The 25723-nt window shown below is 41.0% G+C and overlaps 1 protein-coding gene across 1 annotated transcript in view; it reads right to left on the bottom strand.

The window, feature by feature from the left end:
- The window catches only part of mcf2l2 (MCF.2 cell line derived transforming sequence-like 2), a 121906-nt gene that overhangs the window by 7347 nt on the left and 88836 nt on the right, over positions 1 to 25723 (bottom strand). Inside the window, exons 26-33 of the mRNA XM_054625502.1 lie at positions 18763 to 18799; positions 18565 to 18662; positions 12997 to 13092; positions 9726 to 9827; positions 7611 to 7682; positions 7072 to 7179; positions 4954 to 5063; positions 3120 to 3235 (exon numbers count right to left, since the gene is read on the bottom strand). Coding sequence (XP_054481477.1) covers positions 3120 to 3235; positions 4954 to 5063; positions 7072 to 7179; positions 7611 to 7682; positions 9726 to 9827; positions 12997 to 13092; positions 18565 to 18662; positions 18763 to 18799 — 739 coding nt within the window. The remainder of the gene's footprint in view (positions 1 to 3119; positions 3236 to 4953; positions 5064 to 7071; positions 7180 to 7610; positions 7683 to 9725; positions 9828 to 12996; positions 13093 to 18564; positions 18663 to 18762; positions 18800 to 25723) is intronic.

Here is a 25723-nt window from a genome sequence, read left to right as displayed (position 1 = left end):
TCTGACCTAGAGGGGAATTAGTATGCACATCTTACAATTCACAAATTCACCTAACAAAGGGAACATAATCTGCTCGTGGTCTGTCAGTGAAAACACTGTTGATGTGAGAATCGTCCTATAACACTGGCTATAATTTGACATTGAAAAATCCAACTTAAATTAGGCATAACACTCTGGATCTAATCACAACTAATCACAGTTGTGTCATTTCTCCACAGAGTATAGGGACAGACAATCAGAGGATTATGAAAAAAAATAATGCTGAGGGTGACTTAAAGCCTCAGTGTCACAATTTGTGCTGCCGTTTGTAAATTGAAATTAAAGCTTGGTAGAAATGTGTTGATACGGCATCCTTTTAGTGCCAAATGAGGCATGAATAAAAAGGACACAATGATGCAATGTTTCAATGAGCCCATAGCTGGAGGCTTTGTGCATTCTAAACAACAGAGTGGCAGGTAGCACACAGCGCTATTAGGGTCATTTGAGCAGGTTTCTGGTGAAACATTGACACCAAAATGGCCCATTGAGCTGTCCCATAGCAGGAAATGACCATAACACAGCTGCAGGTGGTTGAGAGGGCTGTTGATGAATGCCAATGAGTCAGCGACTCCTTCAACAGATGCCGACTTTTAAAACTTGTGGGAACTTTCTTCTGAAACAACAGCTCACCTTCCACCAGTCATCTCCCATTACAACCTGTTAGAAATTGAAAACATTTGCTAATGCTGATCACGGGGATATCTTATACCAGAACCCCTCTGAAATTAAGCACAATTACAACCCACCTACTAGCATATTAAATTAAACAAAGGACTACTTTTCTCTAAGTGATAGATCAGTGTGCAGCATTTTGCATGGGGATATACTCTCGCCCTCGCTACCAGTTCCCTCAAAGGAACTGGTAGCCGTTTTGAGTTTCAAAAGATGGCAACTGGCTGAAACGTAGGGTTTAACTGTACACTGATGATCACTCGTTATGATAGCGACTTCTTTACCAAAATTACCTGTAAGCTTTTAAAAAAAAACTTTAATAGATTTAATTTGTGAGGATTGTAGAGGCAGCTGTATCTACCCCATCCAAGTGTAGCTAATGCTCCATCAGTATAATCCTCACAGATAGCAGTCAGGCACCCACACTTAAATCCTCAACTGTAGACTGATGTTGAAAATTAAAACAACATGTTTATTCATATTTTTATTAATCACTTAGAACAATAATGACGTTCTGCTACAGAAGTATGGTGGAGAGCAGTAGCTTGTCAAGCTATGCAAGGCCATTAACCACCAAAGACGGAAAATGTAACATGAACAAATAGACTTCAGATCTGTGTGCTGTTAGTGAGCTGGTAGAATACATCAGCTAGTTTCCACATGTATTTTGTGGAGAAACCTAGCGTGTAACGTTACACCAGACAGACTTAACGAGCATTGGCTCGCCGGACACGATCACATTACTTGAAGCCATGATGAAGAAATGTAACGAAGGTCAAGCTGAACGAGGGATAATTCAACAACAACAATAATGATGGAACAGCAAACCTCACGTCATGTAAAAAAAACACGGGCCAATCAGCTGTGAGCTCCAGATCAGGCTGGAGACGTAAAAGATGGGGGAGTAGTACTTGCTAACTTCTGATTGGTAACTTTTAACAGAAAACACCCATTTTCTATTGTACTGATTTTGTACAGCCAACAGCAAGTAGGAAACTTCAAGCTTCTTCAGCTGCCACCTTATGCAGGTTTTATAGTGAAATTAGGAGCTATCGTATAGATCAGCGGTCCCCAACCTTTTTTGCGCCATGGACCGGTTTAATGTAAAACAATATTTTCACGGACCGGCCTTCAAGGTGTGGCGGATAAACACGACGAAATAAAATGATACGACCGGTCATTTTCGCTAGCTTGTGGGCTTAAGTTTTGAGTTAACGTATCACGTGGCCGAGACAAGGCGGATGTAATTGGGAGAGAATCCGGTCATTTTTCAAAATAAAACATCTTTCAGACTCTAATAATCAATAAAATGTCAATAATATAAGTTATTTATTCTTTCTGTGCGGCCCGGTACCAAATGGCCCAGTGGTTGAGAACCGATGGTATAGATGACCCCTCATTTTAACTCCACCGATCAGCCGTGCCTCGTCCATTCACTTTAAGTTGAGCGACAGGAATAAATAAAACAAGGAGTCCGACTAAGTGCTGCACTGCTCGTGGCCAGTTAGCACAAGGTGTCATGAACATAATGAGCTAAAATACACATTTGAATAGTTGGAACCTATGTGCATGAATATTCAAACGTCATTTTAGCTCATTTTGAAAGCCCTAATATGTATATAAATTCCCTTCCACGGTTTGCAGTTATTGCTGTAACAGTTTTGTATCCAGCTCTTTAGCTGGATGATATGGGTACATTTGTAAATTTGTGGATGCTTCATCTGGAAGTAAATTAAGCTGAATACTGTTTTTGCCTGCTGCTCACACCTGGCCTCAGCCTCCACAATTCCATTCTCACAACGAGCTCTTTATAAACAGACCACAGCAAATCGTAAGACTCAAGTATACAGATATTAACAAGCCGAGTTTTCCACAACAAAATGCTGAGTATACAGGGACTAAAGAACAAATGTGAGGGAAAGCAGAAAACAGAATAAAAAGACTCAGTAATGGGCAAACTGTGGTCCTTTTGCTGCCATGGAGAATGTGATTCAGCAAAAGAAGTCTTCTGCAAAGAATCGTGAGCCAAAAATATAAACTCCTTAGCAGAACTAAAACAAAAATACATTCCCTAAATGAGAGTGGAAACAGAGAACTTGCACTGCAATTATAGTTTATTGAGGGCAGTCAGAGTGCCCTAAATAAAGTTTAATGCAATGTCAGTTTATTTTGGTCTTATTTGTGCGATGCTGGCTCTAATTGTTCTGGGAACAAACTGGTAGGTTTGTGTTCTCGCACCTTTATTTAGGAACAGGATGTGTTTGAACAGGCAGATGGGGGACCCACTCAGCCAGATTTCAAGTATAGTGCTGAGTCAGGGGGAGCTGCAACCAAACCAGGGGAACAATGAGTGGGCGTAAACAAGTCGACTGGCCCACGGTTCTACCATGGAGCCTAGTAGAACTCACCAGTGTCCGCTCTCCGCTTCCTCCACAAACTGGACCAGTTCGCCCGCCTCCAGAGAAAGGTCTCGTCCTTCACGAGACTCATAGGTCAGCTGCACCCGGAAACGGCTGCTGTCACCCTGCAGAGAGAAAGGACTGCATTTAGCCAGGTACTTTTTGGATCTGGTTCCACAGTGCTAGAATGAGTGGATCCGTTAAACCCCAACACTAATAAATAGTTCCTAACTCCAGCTGAACCATCGCTTTAGCTGGTTAAAATGACAAATGTCACCAGCAGCAGATTCTATGAGCTAAATGTTATTAATGTTAATTAAGTGAAACCTGGTTAATATGCTTTGCCATCAACCATATATAATTTGTTAGAGAAACCATACAATCTTAGTTTACAGTCATCAGTTATGAAACGAACAAGACAACTACTAACAATTTAGCTGTTGAAACTCTGAGGGACGGTCATAATAACACTGCGATCTGATGATCTTCATGTGAGGCTCCGCCTTTAGTTTGCGTTAGCCATCTGTGTGTTTCGTCCCTGAGCCGCCACTCGCTCTCCTCAGAGGGGAGTTGTCTCCTGGTGGCGGTGGAGGACGAAACAAAAATATAAGTAGTTCTTTTCTTTTCTGGCACTTTTTATTTAATCCAAGAAACAAAATTAACACGAACTCTGGTTGAATTATTTACAAGCCGTTTACGGCAGCTCTACTTTTACGTCCTCTCATGTTGGACTCAGGACAGACTGGACAATACATTGACTCACTATCACCTCTCATGGTACAATGGTTATTACAAGACAGGACTTGATGGGGCTAGCTTGTCAGCATGCTCATTGAACTAGATAGCTCCGCAACACAATACACAGACGTCTTTGACATAACATCAGCACTGTAACCCCTTTACATTGTGTTGATAGTGAATGTTTTAAACAAGAATTCTGGCCACAGCTTACACACTGCAGCTTTAAACAGAGAGACCAACAGAGTGGTGAATCTTCATAAGGTAAACAATCTACGGTAGCTTGTCAGATTAAATCAATATACAGTAGGTGGTTAGAAACACACTGTTAAACGTTTCGTATTCATATTTTGATTTCAACATTCTAATAGTTCGTAATCGGGATGTGGAAAAGTAGCATCTGGTGATGGGATGAAAAGAAAATCCTATTCATAAACTCAAATATTTGATTTTACTTCTATCGAATAATGCAAAAATGTAAATTCCTTGAAAGACTGTTTCCCTGTGTGTGCATCTAACGTGCTAAGTGTGTGTGTGTGTGTGTGTGTGTGTGTGTGTGTGTGTGTGTGTGTGTGTGTGTGTGTGTGTGTGTGTGTGTGTGTGTGTGTGTGTGTGTGTTGCTTGTCTGGCTATCTACAATACATCACACAGATGATAATGGATCTGGAAAGGCTGCAGTACCCAGCAGACCTGTGCAGCTATAATCCTCCCCATTTTCCGTCTCTCCTCCCTCGTTTCTTAAATGTCAAGTCATCAGTGCCCGCTGCTAACGAGACACATGTCCACGGGAAATAATTAAGCAGCGGGGATCAGGGGGGGATTTTGTAGAAAGAGAGGAGAAAGTGAAGGATGAGCGGAGAGGAAACGAGGGATGAGTGGAGAGCTGTCGAGGGACGCTGATGCAGAATGTGATGAGCTGATGTGACCCAGCAGGACCAGGACGTTGAGTGGAACTCAACTAATGGCATTTGCAACTTTAGGTTATATTCATCTTCACTATTAAATGTGTATAAAATATAGGCCCAGTAATGCTCCTGGTCACATACGGGTTCAACTTTCCTAGATTTTCTAGTGAAAGTGAGCTACAGTCTAGAGCGTTACCTACATTTTTGTTGTTGCCTTCTTCTTCTGAAGAGTTGGAGGATTCCTCTGCACTGGAGGGGATCGTCTCAAAGTCGTCTGTATCCATGGAAGGGAGCCGTCTCTGGGCCCAGCCTGAGGGCAATCAATACATATCATTAACCACCGCAATGTACTCGTAAACAAGGGGGGATTACTAGTCCATTGACAGGCGCCGGTGCCTTATTGACAGGAGAAAGCAATGTTGCTGTGCAGTTCAGTTTTTTGTATTACATCATCGTGAAAGTTCAGCCTGGTCTACTAGAAATGATATTCCCAGACAACGAGAACGGCATTGTCAGTTACGTTTCAAGGACAAAGTATTTTCCCCTGGATTATGTTTGTTTTTGACGTATCACAAATAAGCTTCTCATCATAGCAGGTTTAAATTTAAATCCTTAACTTCAATAACATAACAAACATTATCATTCAAAGCCAAACCATGATGTTTCACTAAACCTAACCAAGTCATTTTGTAGTGTTTTCTTTCCTTTTGTTTAATTTAAAACATTAACCTTGAGTTTCAAACCGTTTCAAACTGTTTCAAACTACGACTGATACGGGAGAGAACAATATTCCCTCAAAAGATAATTGAGAAAACAGTTTTGTGGTATAGGAAACGTTATTCTGTAGGAAACAGGGTTGCAAAGCGTGATGAGTCTGTTGGCAATAATTCAACTTTAAGCCAAGCTCACACACAGAATGCATGGTCACACTTTATAGAATACTTAATAGGTCCTGATACTGTAGGAAGAGTTCATGCCAAAATCAAAAGTTCTAAGCTTCCTTTGAAAACTTTGCTTTAAAAGGGAATAATAAATGAAAGCTTGTGTGCAAGAATGGCAGAAGTACTTCATATCTGCTTTGCTGTAACCATCACAGAGGCAGACACGACAACCAGCTTTTGGTTGAGTTTGTTTGCCTTTCTGATTGAGTTGTTGGGTAAATGCATCAGTCTTCTATTCTTTCATTCAACGCTTAGCACACCAAGCTAACCAACAACAGTGCTAGTGTGCAAGAAGCCATCAGTGCCTGTAGTCCCATCCACGTATTATCTCCAGCTGTCAGTGATTCCCGACTTTAACACTGGAGACCACAGTCACCCCCTTATTTTATCCATGACAACCACAATATTCCTCCGACCTCATCCAATATGCTTTAGCTGTCTGAACGTTACCACAGGGTTAGCGTTAGGTTTGTCACAATCATATGGGTCACATAGGATGGCACTGACAAATGACCTTATTCATGTATGAGGACCAAAAAGTACACTGACCACATTCACATGCTCAATGTTCTCTTTTTTGCCCTTATTCTAAAAAGACAAAATTCCTTCCATCCGTTTACACGGCTAACAAAATCCCCACTAATGTTCCCATGTATACTCTTGCATGTCTCTTAAAACCTTCTTTTCCAACTACAGTCACGTTGCTCCGATACACTTATTATCACCCTTATGCAAGTTTTGCTTAACTTAAAAAAAGAACATTTCAAACTCAAAGCTAGCTGGTTTGTGTTAAAGAGACTGTGTGGTAAGCTGTGGTAAAAAAAACCCAGATGAGACACGTATTCTGGATACGCTGTACACGTCAAAGAATGGTCCTTAACCCTGAATCCTAACAACATCACACATGTCTGAATCTGAAAATACTTCAGTCGCAATATCCAAACTGAACATCTGTTTACATGACCCATATTAAATTAGCAATATTCTCATATTCTGAATAATAGTGGAATGTTACTGTGCATGTGAACCTAGTCAGTGATTTGGCTACAGAACACTCAGACAGTGCTGCACAAGCTGTTTGGAGTCATTTGATTGTCATGGCTGCTAAAAGGCTGAGATAGAACTAAAGGTTACATTACAGCAGATTTTTGGGGATAACTATTTCTTTAGAAGAAGAAGAAGAAGAAGAAGAAGAAGAAGAAGAAGAAGAAGAAGAAGAAGAAGAAGAAGAAGAAGAAGAAGAAGTTACACATCACAAGAAAAATGAAACACTGAGTCAAATAAGTAAACAATATTATTAACCAAAACAAACCTAGAACTAATCAAAACTCAAACCACATAAATGAGTGTAAGAGGTGAGTCCCTGTCTGCCGTTACCTGGTTGGGAGGTGGATCTAGGGACAGCTGACGGGCCGCCAGCAGCAGCAGTGCTGCTAGTCATGCTCTGGCGTTTCCTGACTGCAGCCATAGCACCACGCAAAGTATCTGGAGGGGAGCCAAATGCTTTATACCATCCTTTCCATCACGATCGCCACTCCACATCGTCACCCACAAACAATGTTTAAAACGTGGGGGTACTGATGTATAAAGCCAAAGAAATAAACTCTCTATCAAACACTACTCATGCAAAAATCAACCAAGTAGTGAATGGGCTTAACAATAAACACCAGAACCACACCAACACACTTCATCTGCTCATGCACTTTGAAACGTCACATCACAAATCACAACGGGAGTCAACACAGCAGGCAAGAAATGAAAGAGAACAAGCACATAAACACATGCGCGCACACACACCCACACACACATACCACACTGATAAGTTGTGCCTAATAAACCAAACAGAGCTCTAAAAGACCAAGCATGCTCAGAGCCTGCACATTACAGACAGGACGTATCTCTACATGTTCATGTACCTTCATAACCAAATGGAGTGGGATCACTCTTAATCTCATGTCTCTTGCTCTTTATGCTAGCAGACAGGGGACCTGGCCGGGGGACAGAACATGCAACCAGAAGCTTTATTAGATACTGACATTTGAAAAAGAAGGCAGACACACAGCATTAAACTCCAAACCCCCTTAAGACATGACATCTGTAACGTGAGCTTCCATCTGTTAAACTGAAGGCTTTCTTCATTCAGACATAGGTGTAAGTTTTAGTACATTTCCATGATGACTTTATTTGGATCATTATGAAAAGAGTCTCAGTTCTCATGCCATGATTGCCATCTGGTACACAGAGGAAGATGTGAAGAAAAAAACTGTTTTCTCACTTCTCTTACAAGCTGCAGCAGTGATTAAATATACATATATATATTTATTTTTTATATCCATGTCCTTAATGATTATCATGAGACACACCACGAATTGTGTGACTCTCATTTCATTTCTCATATACTGTAAACAAAGCATGTGCGGAATATTCATAATTCATCATTTAAAACATGGCATAAATTAAAATTAGCATGGTGGAGTAAAAATGAATTTCTTTGACGACGTAAAATAGGCTCACAAGTATCTCGTAGTTGAAACTGATTTGATTTTCACAAAAACATTTATATACATTTTTTGACAAAATGTGTTCTATGTAAAAGGCCAATTAACTTGTTGAATGTCATAATTCTTTTACCGGCCAAATTATGGAAGCCCTGAGAGGAAAGTGAAAAAAAAAAAAATATATATATATATATACACAGTATATTTATTAATTTATTGCTGTTATAATTTTTCCATGCACTCTAAACACAATATTGTTAAAAAGTTATCTTGAATGCTAATAGTCCTATTTAGAACATGTAGTAGAGGCACTACAGCCCCTTGTGACCACAATGAGTATTACAAAAACAAACTGTGAAATATGATCCTGACAACAAACATGTTTTACTTGCCAACACTTATCTTCTAAATATGAAAAATTAAGGTGATAATTAATTTTTTTTCTCGTGGTTGTATGTCATAAACACAGGAGACAGCAGCCACAACTCCACTGAGCATTAAAGCACCAGTGTGACCCGCAGCCTTCCCATCGGTCGGACATTATTGAAACACTGTCGACTGCAGTAGGAGGGAAAAATACAATAAAATCAGAGAACAGACTGAGTGGAAACAGTTCAAGGGGAAACTTCAATATCGCTCTTTGGTGTTTTTAATTCCTCCCCTGCCTCTGCCTGGTTGAGAATGATCTCCTCATCTATATTCCTAGAGTAAATTGCACTTCTACTGCCACTTTGAATGTCAGCCTGCGTTCCAAATGTCAGCTTATCAAAAATCGTATTTCCTTACCGTGGCTTTTTAAAAAGAATATTTATGTTTACTCATTTGCAGCTTTTTTTCCAGCTTTAATATTGTTTTCATTCTTGTCGAAGGTTTGACTCTCTATGCATCTCATACATTTCAAGAGAGCAGTAAATGGGTAGAAGGTAAAAAGGAAAATGCCTCCACACTATATGTGCACACAGTTCCCTCACTACAGATTTCATTTGAGTGTGTGTGTGTTTCGGTCATGACTGATGTAGGGAAACGCAAAGAGCATGTTGATAGAACCTGCTGTACTGTAAACCCCACCTAAACACTGTCCTCTCATCTTTTAATTGGACGTATGTTTGTTGTCGACACTTTTTTCTAAGTTATATATAACAAAAATGTATTCTACTGAGATATACTGATATATACTGTATAAACCTATATATACTGTATAACCTTACTGCACAATAGGTTGTACAACAAAGTAAATCTTCATGACCCCCCACCCCCCGCAAAAAAAAGCAGATTTAACTTTAAGGTAACAGCTGAAGATATTTTTCTTAATACTGGCCTTTCTTTTCATTAACTTATCTGAAGTAATAAATAAAGGTCTTACCTTACCCACCTTTTTATTCAACCCTGCGGGACCGAAATAACTAATAATAAACTAGCAATGCAGTGTTTTAAATAGTTTTCTACCTGTTTGAGCTGCACAACGTATGATTAGTGAACGTGAAGTGCTTATAGAAATAGCAAACATGGAGGCAGGAACACTTTGTCAGATACCTTTAGTGCGTCGTGTGGCGAAGGAGGAGGAGGAGGAAGAGGAGGTGAGAGAGGAGGCGAGAGAGAAGCGGCGGGTGACCAATGCCTCCTTAGCAGCAGGCTCTACAGCCGGAGAGGGGACGGGAGGGAGGAGGAGAGAAATAGATGAAGCGGGGGGGGGGGATATAGAGTTTAAAATAAATTTTAAAAAAACAAGAGGAGAGCATAACAGAAGGGAAGAGGTTATGGTTTAACACTCTTACTTCCTGACACCCACCTTCAAATCAAAACACGAGGATTTTCACCTCTTAGGTAAATATTAAATAATGATAATAATAGTTTATATACAGTTATCAAACAAATTAAATGCCTAGTAGCCTAAAATGAAATTCATGAAACAACAAGCAAATGGAATGAGGAAGCAGGAAATGTAAGAAATAATATCAGACAAAATAAATATTAAAACTTTTAAGTAGGATATCTCAAGTTCCACTTACTATTTTCATCGTAGCTTTCAACCTCATTTCAAGGTCTTCCTCAGTCGATGGGGTTTGTTGTAGTCACATCTCCATGACAACTAAGTATGAAACTTTGGTCTTGTGATAACAGTTAGTCGTATATGGGAGGATGATTGTATCATAAATCTGACGCATCCATCCATTGAGGAAGACCATGCGATGCAATTGAAAGCTCCAGATAAAGCTAGTAAGTAAACCCTTAAGTCCATTTATTGGTCAGTCTGCCATTCTAAGTGTTTTAGAGGAGGATGAACTGGTAGATAGTTGATTCTGTTTGGAGGGATAACTAAATGTGATATGTGTTGGTTCTTCACAATCTTTTTCTTAAAGTGCAAGGTGAACATCAAAGAGGCAGTTCATTAACACAGATTAATTTGAATAGATAAGAGCATTCATGTTTTTTACAGGTGAATTTATCCATGCACTCTAAACACCAGGTACATATATTGTTTGTTAGCAAGTTAGGTAAATTAAAACTCACATAGAAGAAAACATGAATGATTTTAGTCATATTTAGAATATGTGGTATTTTTGCACTTCACCCTTTTGTGGCCGAAATAAGTATTACTATTGCCAAAATAAAATGCTTAAACTTTTTTTTCATCTGTTTTAACAGAAACAGAAAACATGATGATCCTGTAAAACTTTTTTTCACCTGTTTTAAATAATAAAACACTTAGTGATGGATCGAGAGAATGATGAAAGAAGATGACTGTTGAGACTCTACCACTCTACCTTTTCAACATTGACGTTAAAATGTGACGCGACCCAGCAGCACTGCAGCATTATAGTGGAGCAGCTTTCACTTATTTTGAAGGACGTTTTACATCAATTGACCTGCCACCGACTAACATCTATGTAAATGACTGGGGTTAACCATGCTGAAGACCTGCAGGTTGAACTCCACCTCTCTCTAACTGCCAAGTCAGAATGTCAGAGTGCTCTTAATTCACAGGACGGAGCCGACAGAGGAGCCCTTGATTCCACTCCTTTCTTCAGTCAGCCAACACGTTGGGCTTATTGCAGGCAGCACTCCTGTTAATGGTGAGTCTATTCACCTGCCAACAACTCAGCATTGATTTCCATCTCATAGAGCAGACAGCGCTAAGGGCAGTGCTCAGGACTGTGTAGCTACTGAACCTACTTTATGACGACCAAATATATATTCCGGTCATTATTACAGAGATGAGTTCATAAAATTCTGTTAAGTAATAAGCAATGCCTAAGTTCTCTATGTTCTGGTTATTGACTGCCATAGCACAACTAGACCAATAGACGAAGGAAACAGATTTTCTAGAAGATAAAGAGTGGTAGAAAAGAGGAGGCTGGTATTACAAATTGCTAGAATGCCATGAATTTGAAATATAGTCTTCCTCCTTTACATTTACATTTATTCCACATGTAAAACAACATTCATTACCTTCCAACCAATACGCTAACCCTAAGCTGCCAGACGTTATGTTAGACAGAGCCATCTGAGAAGCCGTCTACCGTGTAAGGTAACCAATTTGCTGCTCTGCTCTTTTGTTCTCATTCTTTGATTGTAATTGCTTTGCAGTTCTTTCATTTGGTTCAAAGCTCCTGTCAGACGCAAGTATTCTACAGATGTTTCATATAAAAAAAACCTTCCTGGAGAAAGAGCCTTTTTGATGTGAAACATATGTGCAGAAACTTTTGATACTACAATTTGTGGATGGAAAAATTTGTTATTTTCTCTTCTTTTTTTGCACTTTGCCAAGTTCCAATGGAGGTGAGGCGGGATTGAACCGGTGTTAAGGTTATGTGGTGTCTTATCCACACACTATTTCTAGAGAAACCCAGATCGACACAGTCATCAGAATGACGTAACTCTGTGTTTGTACTGATTAGTGGTGTGGATATGTTCACTCGAGTGAATAGGTACATATGGAGGAAGTGTTCAGTTTGCATTAACAGCCAATATAAGCCGATAAGAAAGCTAGGAGGCTTCTTACTAAATACTGAAAATATATTTAGAACACAGGAAATAATGAAATAAATTTCTACAACATCTTATATTGAACTTTCTTCCATCCACCAACCCTCACGTATCTCTCATTAGGGGCATGTATGGCTTGAAGACTGGCCAAACTGCTGCGACATGGATAGCTGAACTTGGAATCCCGGCCTCCAAAAATGTTAATACGCCTCCAAATGTCAGAAGGGGCTTGAATATTAGAGTGTGACATTTAGCGCAGTGCTGCACCCCAGAATTTAGCCTTGCCATGGTGTCACCAGTGGCGGGACAGAATCTCTCCCTTTCTATAACTCTGTCCATCTCCTGCTGTCTACCTGTCTTCATATGCTGTCTCTTCAACAGCACTCCATCCCTCTCTTTCCTGAATCACAGTTGCCTTGTTTGAGCGCGGGGAGAGGATAGAGGATACCGACGTGAGCAGATAAAAGCAGAGAAAGAGGAGTTTAGGGAGATGTGGCCTTTAGAATGCTGACACGCTGCAAGCGCTGGGTTGCACAGAGAGACAACTAGGAGATACCCGTAGGCACACAAATCTATATAACAATTGAGGAAGAGAAAAGAAGAGGACAAGAGCAGTTATGTGGCTGGAGACTGGAGACTGGAGAAGGGATGGAGGCAAGGTAGATGCTGCGGCCGTTCAGGATGATGACGGTTATCAAGATGATGACAGATGGAGGCAACAAAGACCAGACGATGAGGCCGCGGTGTTGACAGAGACCAGTGATGGTGATGCTCATGCTGAAGCTAGCTTGAGTGAGCGCTCGCATTGTGCAGTTACCTGCTGGTAGAGACCTCCTGTTGGAAAGCCCCTGCAAGGTGAAGCGTTTCCTAGCGTTAGCAGCCGAGTTGCCTGATTGGCCGGCTGAAGCATCGACTGAGTGGGAAAGTGAGAGGGAGAAGGGTTTAGTACAGGGGGAAGAAGGAGAGAAGGCTTTGGGAAATGCTCTAAATTGGTGCAAATATGATGCACAAGTTTTAGTAGCTACGACACAACGGCACTTTTTTTTCTCTATGCCCAATAGTTTGTATGTTTGGTAGTTCTTTTATCACTTTTATTTGATTTCACAATATGTGCCAAACTGTTCAGTGCATCAGTGCTAAATGAAGAGCTTTGCCTGAATAACATCTCCTGCTAGCCGTTATTGACAAACAAGTGAATCATTAAGTTCAACAGAAATAGCAACTTTGTGATCAAATTAAGCTTAAAAAAAACATTAGTAGATTCAAAGCATGTTGTTATATGAGCTGCAAAGAGAAAAATATATCTGAATTAATAAATATACAAAGTATAGAAGACAATCTTTACAGCCAGAGAACTCCAGTTACCCCAGGTTAAAGGTGCAATGTGTGAAATGTAGCTACATGCTCCAAGGAAATACAGGACAGCATTTCACCTCTAATACTGGGTCCATACAATAAGAGGAACAGCCATAATTCTGACTAACAGCAGGGCAAAAAAACACAAAGTACAACCGAACTGCTCAAACTCTGAGAGCCAAACATAATAACACCGCTGTCTTATAATGTTTGCGTGTGGAGTGGGCCTTTAGTTTAGGTTAGCCATCTGTGTTTTTACTGTAACAATAACCAGAGGCTGTACGGCCCTCGTACTCTTCAATAATTTGGTTATTACTGTGCTAATTTGCCAAATTGTAAATATATAGTAGCTAAAAAAGTAATCTGATGGCACAGTGTGAAACTCTGAATACCCCTTTTCTGAATGACTCAGCACTTAAAGATACACTACTGGTGGAAACCACGCGGCAACTTCTGCGGCCTAAAAATGACAAAATCGTGGTATTGGTAAAAAATTCAGTTCAGTTTTAAATGGAAATTTGAGTCTGGCTCCAACATCTAGTCGATCTCCATAGACCTTCATGTTAGAATGCTGAACTTTACAGCTGAAATAAACGTCTTTACAGCCTGGTACAAAAAAACAGGTTTGGTCTATACAGCTAATCCCTGCTCATTCTGTTTTATTTTATATAAATCACCAATTTAAATTATAATTAAGGGCTTGGCCGCTTTGAGTGACGGGATGGTGCTGTGGGTGCTACGCTAACAGAACCTGGCCCCAACGAGCCATGCTCTTCCTCAGTTCCACCCTCTCAACCAAATATGGTCACTTCTGGCTCCAAGAAAACAAAATGCCAACAGCTACAATGCAAAACTCTAGGCATCAAAATGGCAGTCCCCAAACCAATGGGTGAAGTCACAGTGACTACATCCACGTTTTATATAGTCATTGATTGAAACATCCCAAGTTTGAGACTGACTATAATTGGATGATTTATTATAGAATACCCAGAGACAGATCACAGTTTCATATCAGGTGTGATTGCATGCTAAAACCCTGCTCTTACACCAGACTGGAATCATTAACACCTTTGGCACAAACACATAGCTTCACATGACTGGGACAAACTGACAAGTCGACACCTCCTGACTATTCTCAAAATACTGACACATCGAGAACTCACGCATGTGTGTGTGTGTTAATTATCGGAGGGAAGCAGCTGACCAGCGCAGAGATGTCAGTGAAAAGTGTTCCTGTCTGCTCAGCTTGTGTGTGTGTGTGTGTGTTTGTGTGTAGACAGTAATGCAGCTCTAGCGTGTGTTTGGTTGAAATGAGTTCAGTTCAGTTGTTCAGCCTATTGTCTTGCTGCAGTCTCTTTTTGTCTCTCGGTCTTCATGCCCCTCCACCTCTCCATCACCACCCAGTCCTCACAGATTCATTAGCTTCTTTAGCCTCCTCAGCCTCATCAGGCTACCAGTCTGAGCAGAATCATCATCCACCACCATCAGTGTCTGGACTCCATGGCGGGTTTTATCTTGCTGCTCCTCAGGGCAGTCGGCCCTCAATTACAAATCTACCCGTAGAGTCTAAGCACCAAATACTAGGTTTTATTATCATCTGTTATAATACTTCATTTTCTGTACTTTATTTGACTAATTGCGTCATCAATAGAAACAAACAGTCTAAGAACATAAATTAGATGATGGGAGGGGAGGGGAGGGAGGATGCAGAATGGAGCGAGGGAAAGGAGAGGAGATGCTTTGGTAAAACAAAAGCAAAAAAACAGAGTAGAGGAGAAATGAAATGTTGAAAAAGTAAAGACAGGGCAGTGGGTAGTAGAGAGAGGACTGAAAGAATAAGAGTGGCAGTAGGGGTGACCGAGGGAGAGTCAAAGTGAGAGAGAGAGCAGAGGAGGAGGTGTGAATGGATGTGAGCAGACAGGTATGGGTTAGGACAGTTGCTTTTGTAATAGTGGCCAGGCACCCATTTGAGGGGTGAGACCAAAACAACAGCTGCTGTCAACTGTCCCTAACCTTTACCTTCATACGAGCAGTAGGCATTGGAAGATAGGGGAGTGTGTGTGTGTGTGTGTGTGTGTGTGTGTGTGTGTGTGTGTGTGTGTGTGTGTGTGTGTGTGTGTGTGTGTGTGTGTGTGTGTGTGTGTGTGTGTGTTCAAAGCCAGTTCTGAGGGAGAGTGGGGCTGGAGTGGAGAAAAAAAAGAAGAAAGCAGAGAAACTAATACCAGTTTGCCACCAAAATTAGGACGTATACGCAGTTTATTGTAAACTGGCTACAGATAGGCGACAGACTCCTTTCCCATGTTCGTCGTCACAGACACGGCAACACGGGTTACTCAACATTGAAAATGTGGCAGTGGTAACTTATTTTTTATATCCGTTAATTATTCAGTCTCTTTTCAAACTCTGTGCCAACTTATAAACGTTGGCACGGAGATCTGTCCGTTTGAGACGGACAGATCTTGGGGCTGAAGGTGACAAAGAAAGCTCCTGAAAAAAGGGCAGAAATAAGCGAGTTCACCCATGTGTCATGTTCCCATCACTGCAGACCACAGCCGGAGCCGATATATATACCTGTGACCTCTGCAGAGTCATTTGTCCAGTTTAAGACTCTGGTGCTAGCCTACAGGGCAGTGGAAGGATCAGCTCCTTCCTATCTCCAGGACATGGTCAAGCCCTACACCCCCGCCCAACCACTTCGCTCTGCTGCCTCGGGGCAATTGGTTGCCCCGTCGCTCAGAGGTCCCTGCGGCCGATCCACCCGGTCACAGCTTTTTTCTGTTCTGGCCCCTCAGTGGTGGAATGAACTCCCCACCGACGTCAGGACAGCAGAGTCGCTGCCCATCTTTCGGCGCAGGCTGAAAACTCACCTCTTCAAGAAGTACTACCCTGAGCCTTCCTCTTAGCACTTATTGCATTCGTATTAGTTTGTTGCACTTATTGTATTCGTATTAGTTTGTTGCACTTATTGTATTCGTATTAGTTTGTTGCAATTATTGTTTTCGTAGTAATTTGCTTCTGCACTATACTTTTGCTCTGGTTTATGCTTTTAGATGCTTGTTTAAGAAAGGAGATGCACTTATGACTTCTGGTGACTAGTAGTTCTCTTGAATACCTATGTTGAATACACTTCCTGTAAGTCGCTTTGGATAAAAGCGTCTGCTAAATGACCGTAATGTAATGTAATGTATTTTGTCCCGCGAATGAATGCAGATTGTGACCTTTCACTGAAGACACACTGAAGCCAGATGTTAGTGGGTGTTGGTGTGTTTGTTGTTCAGTTGAGAAGGGGCTTAGGTATGAACCAGGCTACTTACAGCTACTTAGAGGGTCTTTTAAACAATACATAAGACCAAATGCTAAAGGGAAATCAAAACCTTATGGGTTTTTTGAAGGGCTTCTGGAATGTTCTTAAACATCAGTGAATTGTCGTATGGAACAGATCCGCATCTCTTTTCAGGTACGTTCACACTAAGCTGGAAAAAAACTTCTCCTCCATTTATATATGTAGATTTTGTCAGATGGTGTCGAAATTATAAAATAATAATTTGGTCAGATGTTAGCTGAGATGCACTTCTGAGAGGAGGGCGAGAAGAATACATTTACATGTAGCTGTTTTCACTGTGGACAGATGTCTCCACTAAACCGACCTACAAGCACTAGAATGGATAGAAGTCTATTTCACACAGAAACAGATTTGGGTAAAAGTCTGATGGCCTAATGTCTGAGAGATAAGCATTACACATCACACAGTGACAGTATATCTGCTTACATAGAAATTGCAATAGGGATAACGTTAAAAAACACGTTTTTTTTTATCTTGATTTATATCCAATATGTCACCATTGCCTGTCTGTACAACTCACTAACTTGAGCTGCTGCATTCATTAATATAAGGTTGGTATGAATCAACCTCAATTTGAAATATAATCTTCTTTCTAGCATCTGAATACAGAGAACTCTACTGGTGTTCAGTTGATTTTTACAAGGCACACAAACTGGGTTTAGACTAGACCACAGGTGCAGTTCAAACTGTACCCTGAGGAACCAGCAACGTGGTTTAAAAGGACCTCATTTAGATTTAGCTTACTCAGGTTCTGGGCCCATGCCGAAATCTTCAAGAAAAACTCACCAAACAGCAAGAGACTGTTTATGAGCAAACTCTGAATCGTCTACGTGACCGCAGTGTTTCTGTTCTGAATGAACATCTCCTGTTGTGTGCTACATGTGTGAAAGGCCAACCCAGGACCTGATTCTCCGGTTCAGATGATATAACAGCTTTAGATAGGGAGAAAGGGAGAGAGGGAAGGAAAAAAGGAAGGTTGGTGACAAGGTGCAAGGTAGCTACCCCCCTCCACACGCACACACACACACACACACACACACACACACACACACACACACACACACACACACTCTCTTTCTGCTCATGTTAACGCATCCCTTAGACTGTTGATATTCTCACTCACAGTAAAGAAAAAAGCAAGAGCTTTCTCACAAGTGTGAAATTGTACTTGTCATCTTATCCTCTACTGCGCTTGGCAGAATTCTTTGTGTGTGTTTGTGTGTGTGTGTGTGTGTGTGTGTGTGTGTGTGTGTGTGTGTGTGTGTGTGTGTGTGTGTGTGTGTGTGTGTGTGTGTGTGTGTGTGCGTGCGTGTGTGTATTTGTGTGTCTGTGTGTAAAGGCTGTCCTGCATTCAACTTGATAAGTGGCTTTGACATTGTGGTTGCCTGTGCATGTATGTGCAAGTATAGCATCCATGCTTGGATGAGGTTGTGTGGGGGTTGTGTGGGGGTTGTGTGTGTTGGTGTGTGTATGTGTGGGTGTGAGATTGTGCTGTCTCACCTGGTCTTTTATTTCTTTCTACACTATGTTGCAACAGCAAACTCTACAGTCGGCAGCCTAAAGGGTTCACACTTCATCTCCCATCTACAGTTTATAAGAGTTACTCCAGAAGGTAATGGGAATAACAAACGAGCATTTATGAAGAGTTATTTTGGTTGGAGTCTGCTCTAAGGTGTGACCTCTCACCTCTCTTCTGCCTCATATTGGGGCTGGGGTTGGATCTCCTGAAGCCTGACTCTGGACTCGATGAATCGGACTGTCTCAGCGCCATCTTACGCACAGTCCTGCAGTACATGGAGCAGAGGGACAGGTTTTTAAACTCTAATTTTAGGTTTTTTTGTGCTCTGAAGACTCATTATGTCATGCTGCAGTTTGGCTGCTGACCTCATGGGGGCCCCGTAGATGTTGTGCTGGCTGGCTTCTGTGAACACAAAAGACACATTACGTTTTACTGCTCATCAAACCGTCTTCTGTGACAATTATCCATATGACTTTTACAGAAATCATTCATGTGAGCATTCACTGGTGTGTCAACTCAAACCACAAATGAAGGTAGTAGTTAAAAGAAGAGAGTCTGTGTGCCAACAGATGAACTCCTACTGAGAGAGATCCTTCATCACTCAACGGACCACAAGAGGTTACCTAACAGGACAACATAAACACTTCTAGTGTTAGGACGTTTTTAGGATAAGTGGTCGATACTGTGGTTTTTCTAGTGAGGACAGCTTCCCTCCTTCAAACTAATGTTCTAATATCGATGCATAAAATCACCCAAACTGTCGCTCAACTCCGTGAGCTGCTTTTATTTGCCTCATATAAATCACTTTGCAGCGCTGTAAAGACAGAGAGAATCATCAGAACACTGAAGTCACCAGGGACACAGCTTCGCATATCAACCCGTCCCTAAACAAGAGGCTTCATAAATGCAACGTTAACAGATCCGGACTGCCACACGACTGGGCTGTGTGACAAGAAACCTCCAGGGAAAGAACTAGTACAATAACTGCAGATAGTGAGGTGCAGCCACGGCCAAATGCATAGCTCTCATAAGTGAGATACCAGGCTCTGTGTCAATGATCTCGCCTGTCGCCTCCCATTCCAAGTGACCAATGAAGCTGTGGCACAAGTGCAGACTCAGCATGGAGCCACTCCGCATGCTCCAAATATTGTATTCAGCAGAATGGATATATTTTCTCATCATGGATCCGTCCATGTTTTATTCATAACGGCTGGTCACATTGTGGCGCGTTGAAGCCGTCGACAGTCTGAGAGGAGAACCATAGCAGGGAGCAGCATGGAGGAGGAGTTACAGACACAGGCTGGCATCTAACGGTCCATTCTTTTCAAACCACTGGCATCGTGTCGGCATGGTAATGTGAACATGACAAACATGTACACATCATGCAGTTAATTTTTCAGTTTTCCACTTCCCTCACACTGTTATGTTCTGCATGTACAGTGGGTACGGAAAGTATTCAGACCCCTTTAAATTTTTCACTCTTTGTTTCATTGCAGCCATTTGCTAAAATCGAAAAAGTTCATTTTTTTCGCATTAATGTACACTCAGCAACCCATCTTGACAGAAAAAAACAGAAATGTAGAAATTTTTGCAAATTTATTAAAAAAGAAAAACTGAAATATCACATGGTCATAAGTATTCAGACCCTTTGCTGTGACACTCATATTTAACTCACATGCTGTCCATTTCTTCTGATCCTCCTTGAGATGGTTCTACTCCTTCATTGGAGTCCAGCTGTGTTTAATTAAACTGATTGGACTTGATTAGGAAAGGCACACACCTGTCTATATAAGACCTTACAGCTCACAGTGCATGTCAGAACAAATGAGAATCATGAGGTCGAAGGAACTGCCCAAGGAGCTCAGAGACAGAATTGTGGCAAGGCACAGATCTGGCCAAGGTTACAAAAGAATTTCTGCAGCACTCAAGGTTCCTAAGAGCACAGTGGCCTCCATAATCCTTAAATGGAAGAAGTATGGGATGACCAGAACTCTTCCTAGACCTGGCCGTCCAGCCAAACTGAGCAATCGTGGGAGAAGAGCCTTGGTGAGAGAGGTAAAGAAGAACCCAAAGATCACTGTGGCTGAGCTCCAGAGATGCAGTAGGGAGATGGGAGAAAGTTCCACAAAGTCAACTATCACTGCAGCCCTCCACCAGTCGGGGCTTTATGGCAGAGTGGCCAGACGGAAGCCTCTCCTCAGTGCAAGACATATGAAAGCCCGCATAGAGTTTGCCAAAAAACACATGGAGGACTCCCAAACTATGAGAAATAAGATTCTCTGGTCTGATGAGACCAAGATTGAACTTTTTGCCGTTAATTCTAAGCGGTATGTGTGGAGAAAACCAGGCACTGCTCATCACCTGCCCAATACAATCCCAACAGTGAAACATGGTGGTGGCAGCATCATGCTATGGGGGTGTTTTTCAGCTGCAGGGACAGGACGACTGGTTGCAATTGAAGGAAAGATGAATGCGGCCAAGTACAGAGATATCCTGGAAGAAAACCTCCTCCAGAGTGCTCAGGACCTCAGACTGGGCCGAAGGTTCACCTTCCAACAAGACAATGACCCGAAGCACACAGCTAAAATAACAAAGGAGTGGCTTCGGAACAAGTCTGTGACCATTCTTGACTGGCCCAGCCAGAGCCCTGACCTAAACCCAATTGAGCATCTCTGGAGAGACCTGAAAATGGCTGTCCACCAACGTTCACCATCCAACCTGACAGAACTGGAGAGGATCTGCAAGGAAGAATGGCAGAGGATCCCCAAATCCAGGTGTGAGAAACTTGTTGCATCATTCCCAAGAAGACTCATGGCTGTACTAGCTCAAAAGGGTGCTTCTACTCAATACTGAGCAAAGGGTCTGAATACTTATGACCATGTGATATTTCAGTTTTTCTTTTTTAATAAATTTGCAAAAATTTCTACATTTCTGTTTTTTTCTGTCAAGATGGGTTGCTGAGTGTACATTAATGCGAAAAAAATGAACTTTTTCGATTTTAGCAAATGGCTGCAATGAAACAAAGAGTGAAAAATTTAAAGGGGTCTGAATACTTTCCGTACCCACTGTATATTCATGGCAACACGGCCGCCTCCCACTGAACCAACAGCTCTCTCTAGTGGAACAATTTCAACTATCTTCAAAGTAAGTATTTGACCTGTAGGATATCTTTCTTTATTCTAAAGATGTTTAGTGATAGAAAAGACAGATTCGTACACATGCTTTCAAGGGATTTGTTTCAATGTTGCAATAGAAAAACATTCGGCTTCAGTACACGTATTCAAACACAAGGCGCCATCACTGAGTCAAGAGTATATTCATTAAATGTGCCATAGTGTATATACAGTATACTTTAGCTCTGTCAACATCGTTACCATTGTTTGAACTGATCTGCTATAAGCATCGTTAGCTACTCTCCAAAATCAGGAAATCCCTCAATCATAGATTGAGCACCTGAGTATGTAAGTTACATAACTAAAGTAGCGTAAAGTGAGTAAATGGATGAAGACCATGATGTGTGGTTGAAAGCTACAGAGAAAAACTATTAACAGGACCTTGAGTAGGTATTTTGTCAAAACGTCAACTTTTGGCTTTCATTTGAATTGTCCTTTAAGCATCTGTACATTTATGTATATTATATTAGATATTATAACCCATCTCTTCCTCTATTCTCTCCTTTTTAGAACATTCATACTCCCTGTCAGAGCTGAAATGACCGCCGCTCCTATTCGTCCTCCTTTCTCCTCAGACTTTCCCTCTGTGCTGCCTCTCAGCCTCCATCTTCACCCTGAACATCTCTCCTCTCTCCGTCTGTCTTTTTGTCTCTCTCTCCCCATCATTCCGCCTGCCTCTTCTCTTCTCTCCCCCATCACTTTCAATCTCCTCCCTCTCCTTGTCCCACACCAATTTCATTCTCCCTCTCTGACTTTCCACCCTCCTCACATGGAGTCAGAGGTGTAAATCACAGAAGCGCTCGCTGGCTGCACCGGACCGTCAGAGCCTCCTACAGCCTCTAGTCTCCAGGCTTCATGACAGGGCTGCTGTGTTATTAGTCAGTCTGCTCTCTCTCTCTCTCTCTCACACACACACACACACGCACACACACACAGGTAGGCACAGGTACACACACTCCCACACAGGCGGGTTGTTAGACGGGTAGAGTGTGCGGCTCACAGAGGGTGGTTCTCCTGTCAGTCAGGACCACAGAGTGGAACTGTGGACGACTGATGCTTACTGGTACGGAGACGGCCGAGAGAGGAAGGAACACACAGGGAGAGAGAGAGAGAGCACGGAGGCCAGCGGACACAGAGACACAGAGACAGGTGTGTCACCATGTGAATAAGAGTGCATTTATGTTAGATCATCTGTAGGTTTGTGTGTTTATGCATCATCCTTACACTAAGCCACAACTATTAATAACAATTATTTTCCATTATTGATGAATCTATTGATCAACTTAGGGCCTTAAGTATATTTATATAGAGTTGTATCATGGGAAATGTAGGATAATGCATTTGTTTAAACTTGACCCACAGTAGGGACTAATTTATTCCATCCATTCTCTGGTAATCTGTCTCTTGTGAGTCGTTTATGGAAGTGCACTACTAAATTGCTTAAGTGGAACTTTCATTTTGTGCTAATTAACCATTTAATAAACTAATCATTTCAGCAGTGATCTCTATGGGTTGACTGTATGTGGCAATACTGCCTTACTGCAGGTAATGAGAAATAGTTTGTAGTATTGTCAGTATGGTAAGCTGATGGACTACAGATATCTAGTTTTAACTGCAGATATGTTTGAATTTTTTTGTTTTTTATCCAACTAGTTTTGGAGAACTTTAAACTTGCTAACAGAGGATGAGTTTTAGGTTTCCTGATGCTTTGTTTTAGATCAGTTCATTCACTGTTGGTTGGAATTCTTTGTAAGCACTGTAATTCATTTTTGCCTGATGCTCTGCTATATGGAAACATGTCTGCAACAAACTACGTTTTTCTGCAAAACACTTGAAACAGGAGAACATTTTTCAAGTCAAGTGTGGGTTATGCTTTCTCAATCGACATAATGAGAAATTTACATTTCTGACAAGTGTTGGTACTGAAGGCTTCGGTAAAATGTTAACTGACAATGTATTTAATTTGTGTCAAGGGTTGCAATAAAATATCCACTCATATTCATTGTGATCATTATGAATCTTTTTGCATGGTTATATTCAGGCTCACAGCACTTGGTTAAGGTTTGGGAGAGGTATAATACAGAAAAGTACTTTTGCTTCATTCAATTTAAAAACGTTGCATGTGAACATAAACCTGGCAGCGATTATGTTTCTCACCACAACAAGACTGGGGACACAAATGAGTACTTTATAAATGACATTTCAATGCGACTACTGTATACACTATTTATGTTGTCATTCCAACTCGTTACATACTGATTCTTTGTCAGATCCACTAGCATCACTTTCTAATCCACTGGAGAGCCCAGCGTGTCAAACTGTGACGCTCCACTACGGTCGCTGTAAACATCAAAAGTTAACGTTGACAATTCAAACAAAACCACTTTCTTAGGTTTAGGCAACAAAACCACTGAGTTGTGTTTAGAAAAACATCAGGGTTGGGCTTAAAAAATAAGTGCATAAACTAAGCAAAATGTAAACAATGCAACAAAAGCACAGAAACCACATCAAAAACATCGGGATACGAACACTAGTCTCCTGGTTGAAAGTATTGTGTGGGTTTTCTCTGTCTTTAAATTATGTCATCACACTGTTAAGAGCCACAAATATAGAAAAAAGAATTTACATGATTTTATTAAAATATTATACTGTAGGCTGAATGATGTTTTGAATCAAAAAGACGAAAAATATATATAAATAGTTACTAACATGGAAGTCACACTCGTTTTCATCACCTTGGCTCGATTGTTTGTAACTGTCAAAATAAAGACACTCTGTATTGCTGTTCACGTCATAAATATTGTGATGCATTTGTGTCCTTCTGACAACAACAAAAAAAGCTCAAAAGAGTGTAATTATGTCTGTATGTTCACAGAGAGTATTAGAAAGAGGACTGACTTGGCAGTCGGTAAGAGAATGACAGGCCTATCACCAGATTGGAGCGGAGGACGACTCCAAGATGTGCTGATAGATACTGATGCTGCGTGACAAGAAAATCCTCAAAACACAAAGAAATTGAGTTGATGCAGCAGGAAATAATAACTAGAATAGAAAATCAAACAGTATATGAATATGAATTTAAAAAAGGTTTTACAAAAATGTGTTTATAAAAGTTGAATGCAGTTTGGGAAATGTCTGAGGAATTGTGAAGATGTATACAACAGCAACAACTAATTGAATTAGTGATTAGTATATATATAATATAAAATTATTCTGTATACATTCCTTGTTTGCATGTAGACAACAAACCCACCAACACCCACTAAGACTTGGCTTCTGTCTTTAGCTCCGATCGGCATTGAGGGGAACATGACACTTCTTTTCTGGTGCTATGCTATGTAACACACTTTGATGTCTATATGTAATAATAAAACAAACTGGTATTTGGACGGTTATTATAAATTATTAACCTACAAAACATACAATTAATAAGCCCTCCTCAAAGCCCCAAGACTCCATTGACAGAAACAGTTCATTTACCACGCTGATCGGGGTATAAAACACTTCATTCAAACTCAACAGAAACAAAATAAAACTCTGTCTTGGTAAGTCTTTCTCTGTTTCAACACTCACCAACTCTGGTTTGGTCAAAATAAACCTTCAATTCATTGAGTTGGATAAGGAACAAAACAGCTGTTATACGCTCACCTCAAAGCCACAAGACTTCAGTTAGTTGTAAGACGCGATTCACTCAAACTCGACAGAAACAAAATTCGACTAATTGTTACCGTATTGGTTAGTCTTAACTGTTACAACAATAACAAACTCTGGTTGGAAAGAGAGACTAAATAATAAACAGATACATAATAAAAGAAGAAATAACCACGGTAAAATTTCCTCTGTTTACTTACCCTGTTTCCTGGCGTGCTCGTGATGTCAAACGTGAAACACCAGAAAAAAAAACAGAACGTAATACTCCTCTGCTAACAATGGGAAAGGAGTCTGTCACCTGTTCTTAGCATGTTTACCCACTTCTGAAAAACCTTCATAAATCCGCTAATTCTGGTGGAAAAGGGTGAAAGTATCACATGACTACTGGAAACAGAAGCGTAAAGATGAATGGATTCAAGCAGAAACGTGCCTGTCCTTCAGCTTCAAGTTAAAACTGAAGTTAGTTGTCATGAAAGGGGTAAAAATTACATAAAGAGGGAGA

The sequence above is a fragment of the Anoplopoma fimbria genome, chromosome 3 (genome assembly GCF_027596085.1).
Source record: "Anoplopoma fimbria isolate UVic2021 breed Golden Eagle Sablefish chromosome 3, Afim_UVic_2022, whole genome shotgun sequence".
Taxonomy (NCBI): domain Eukaryota; kingdom Metazoa; phylum Chordata; class Actinopteri; order Perciformes; family Anoplopomatidae; genus Anoplopoma; species Anoplopoma fimbria.
This window is presented reverse-complemented; position numbering and strand designations above follow the sequence as displayed.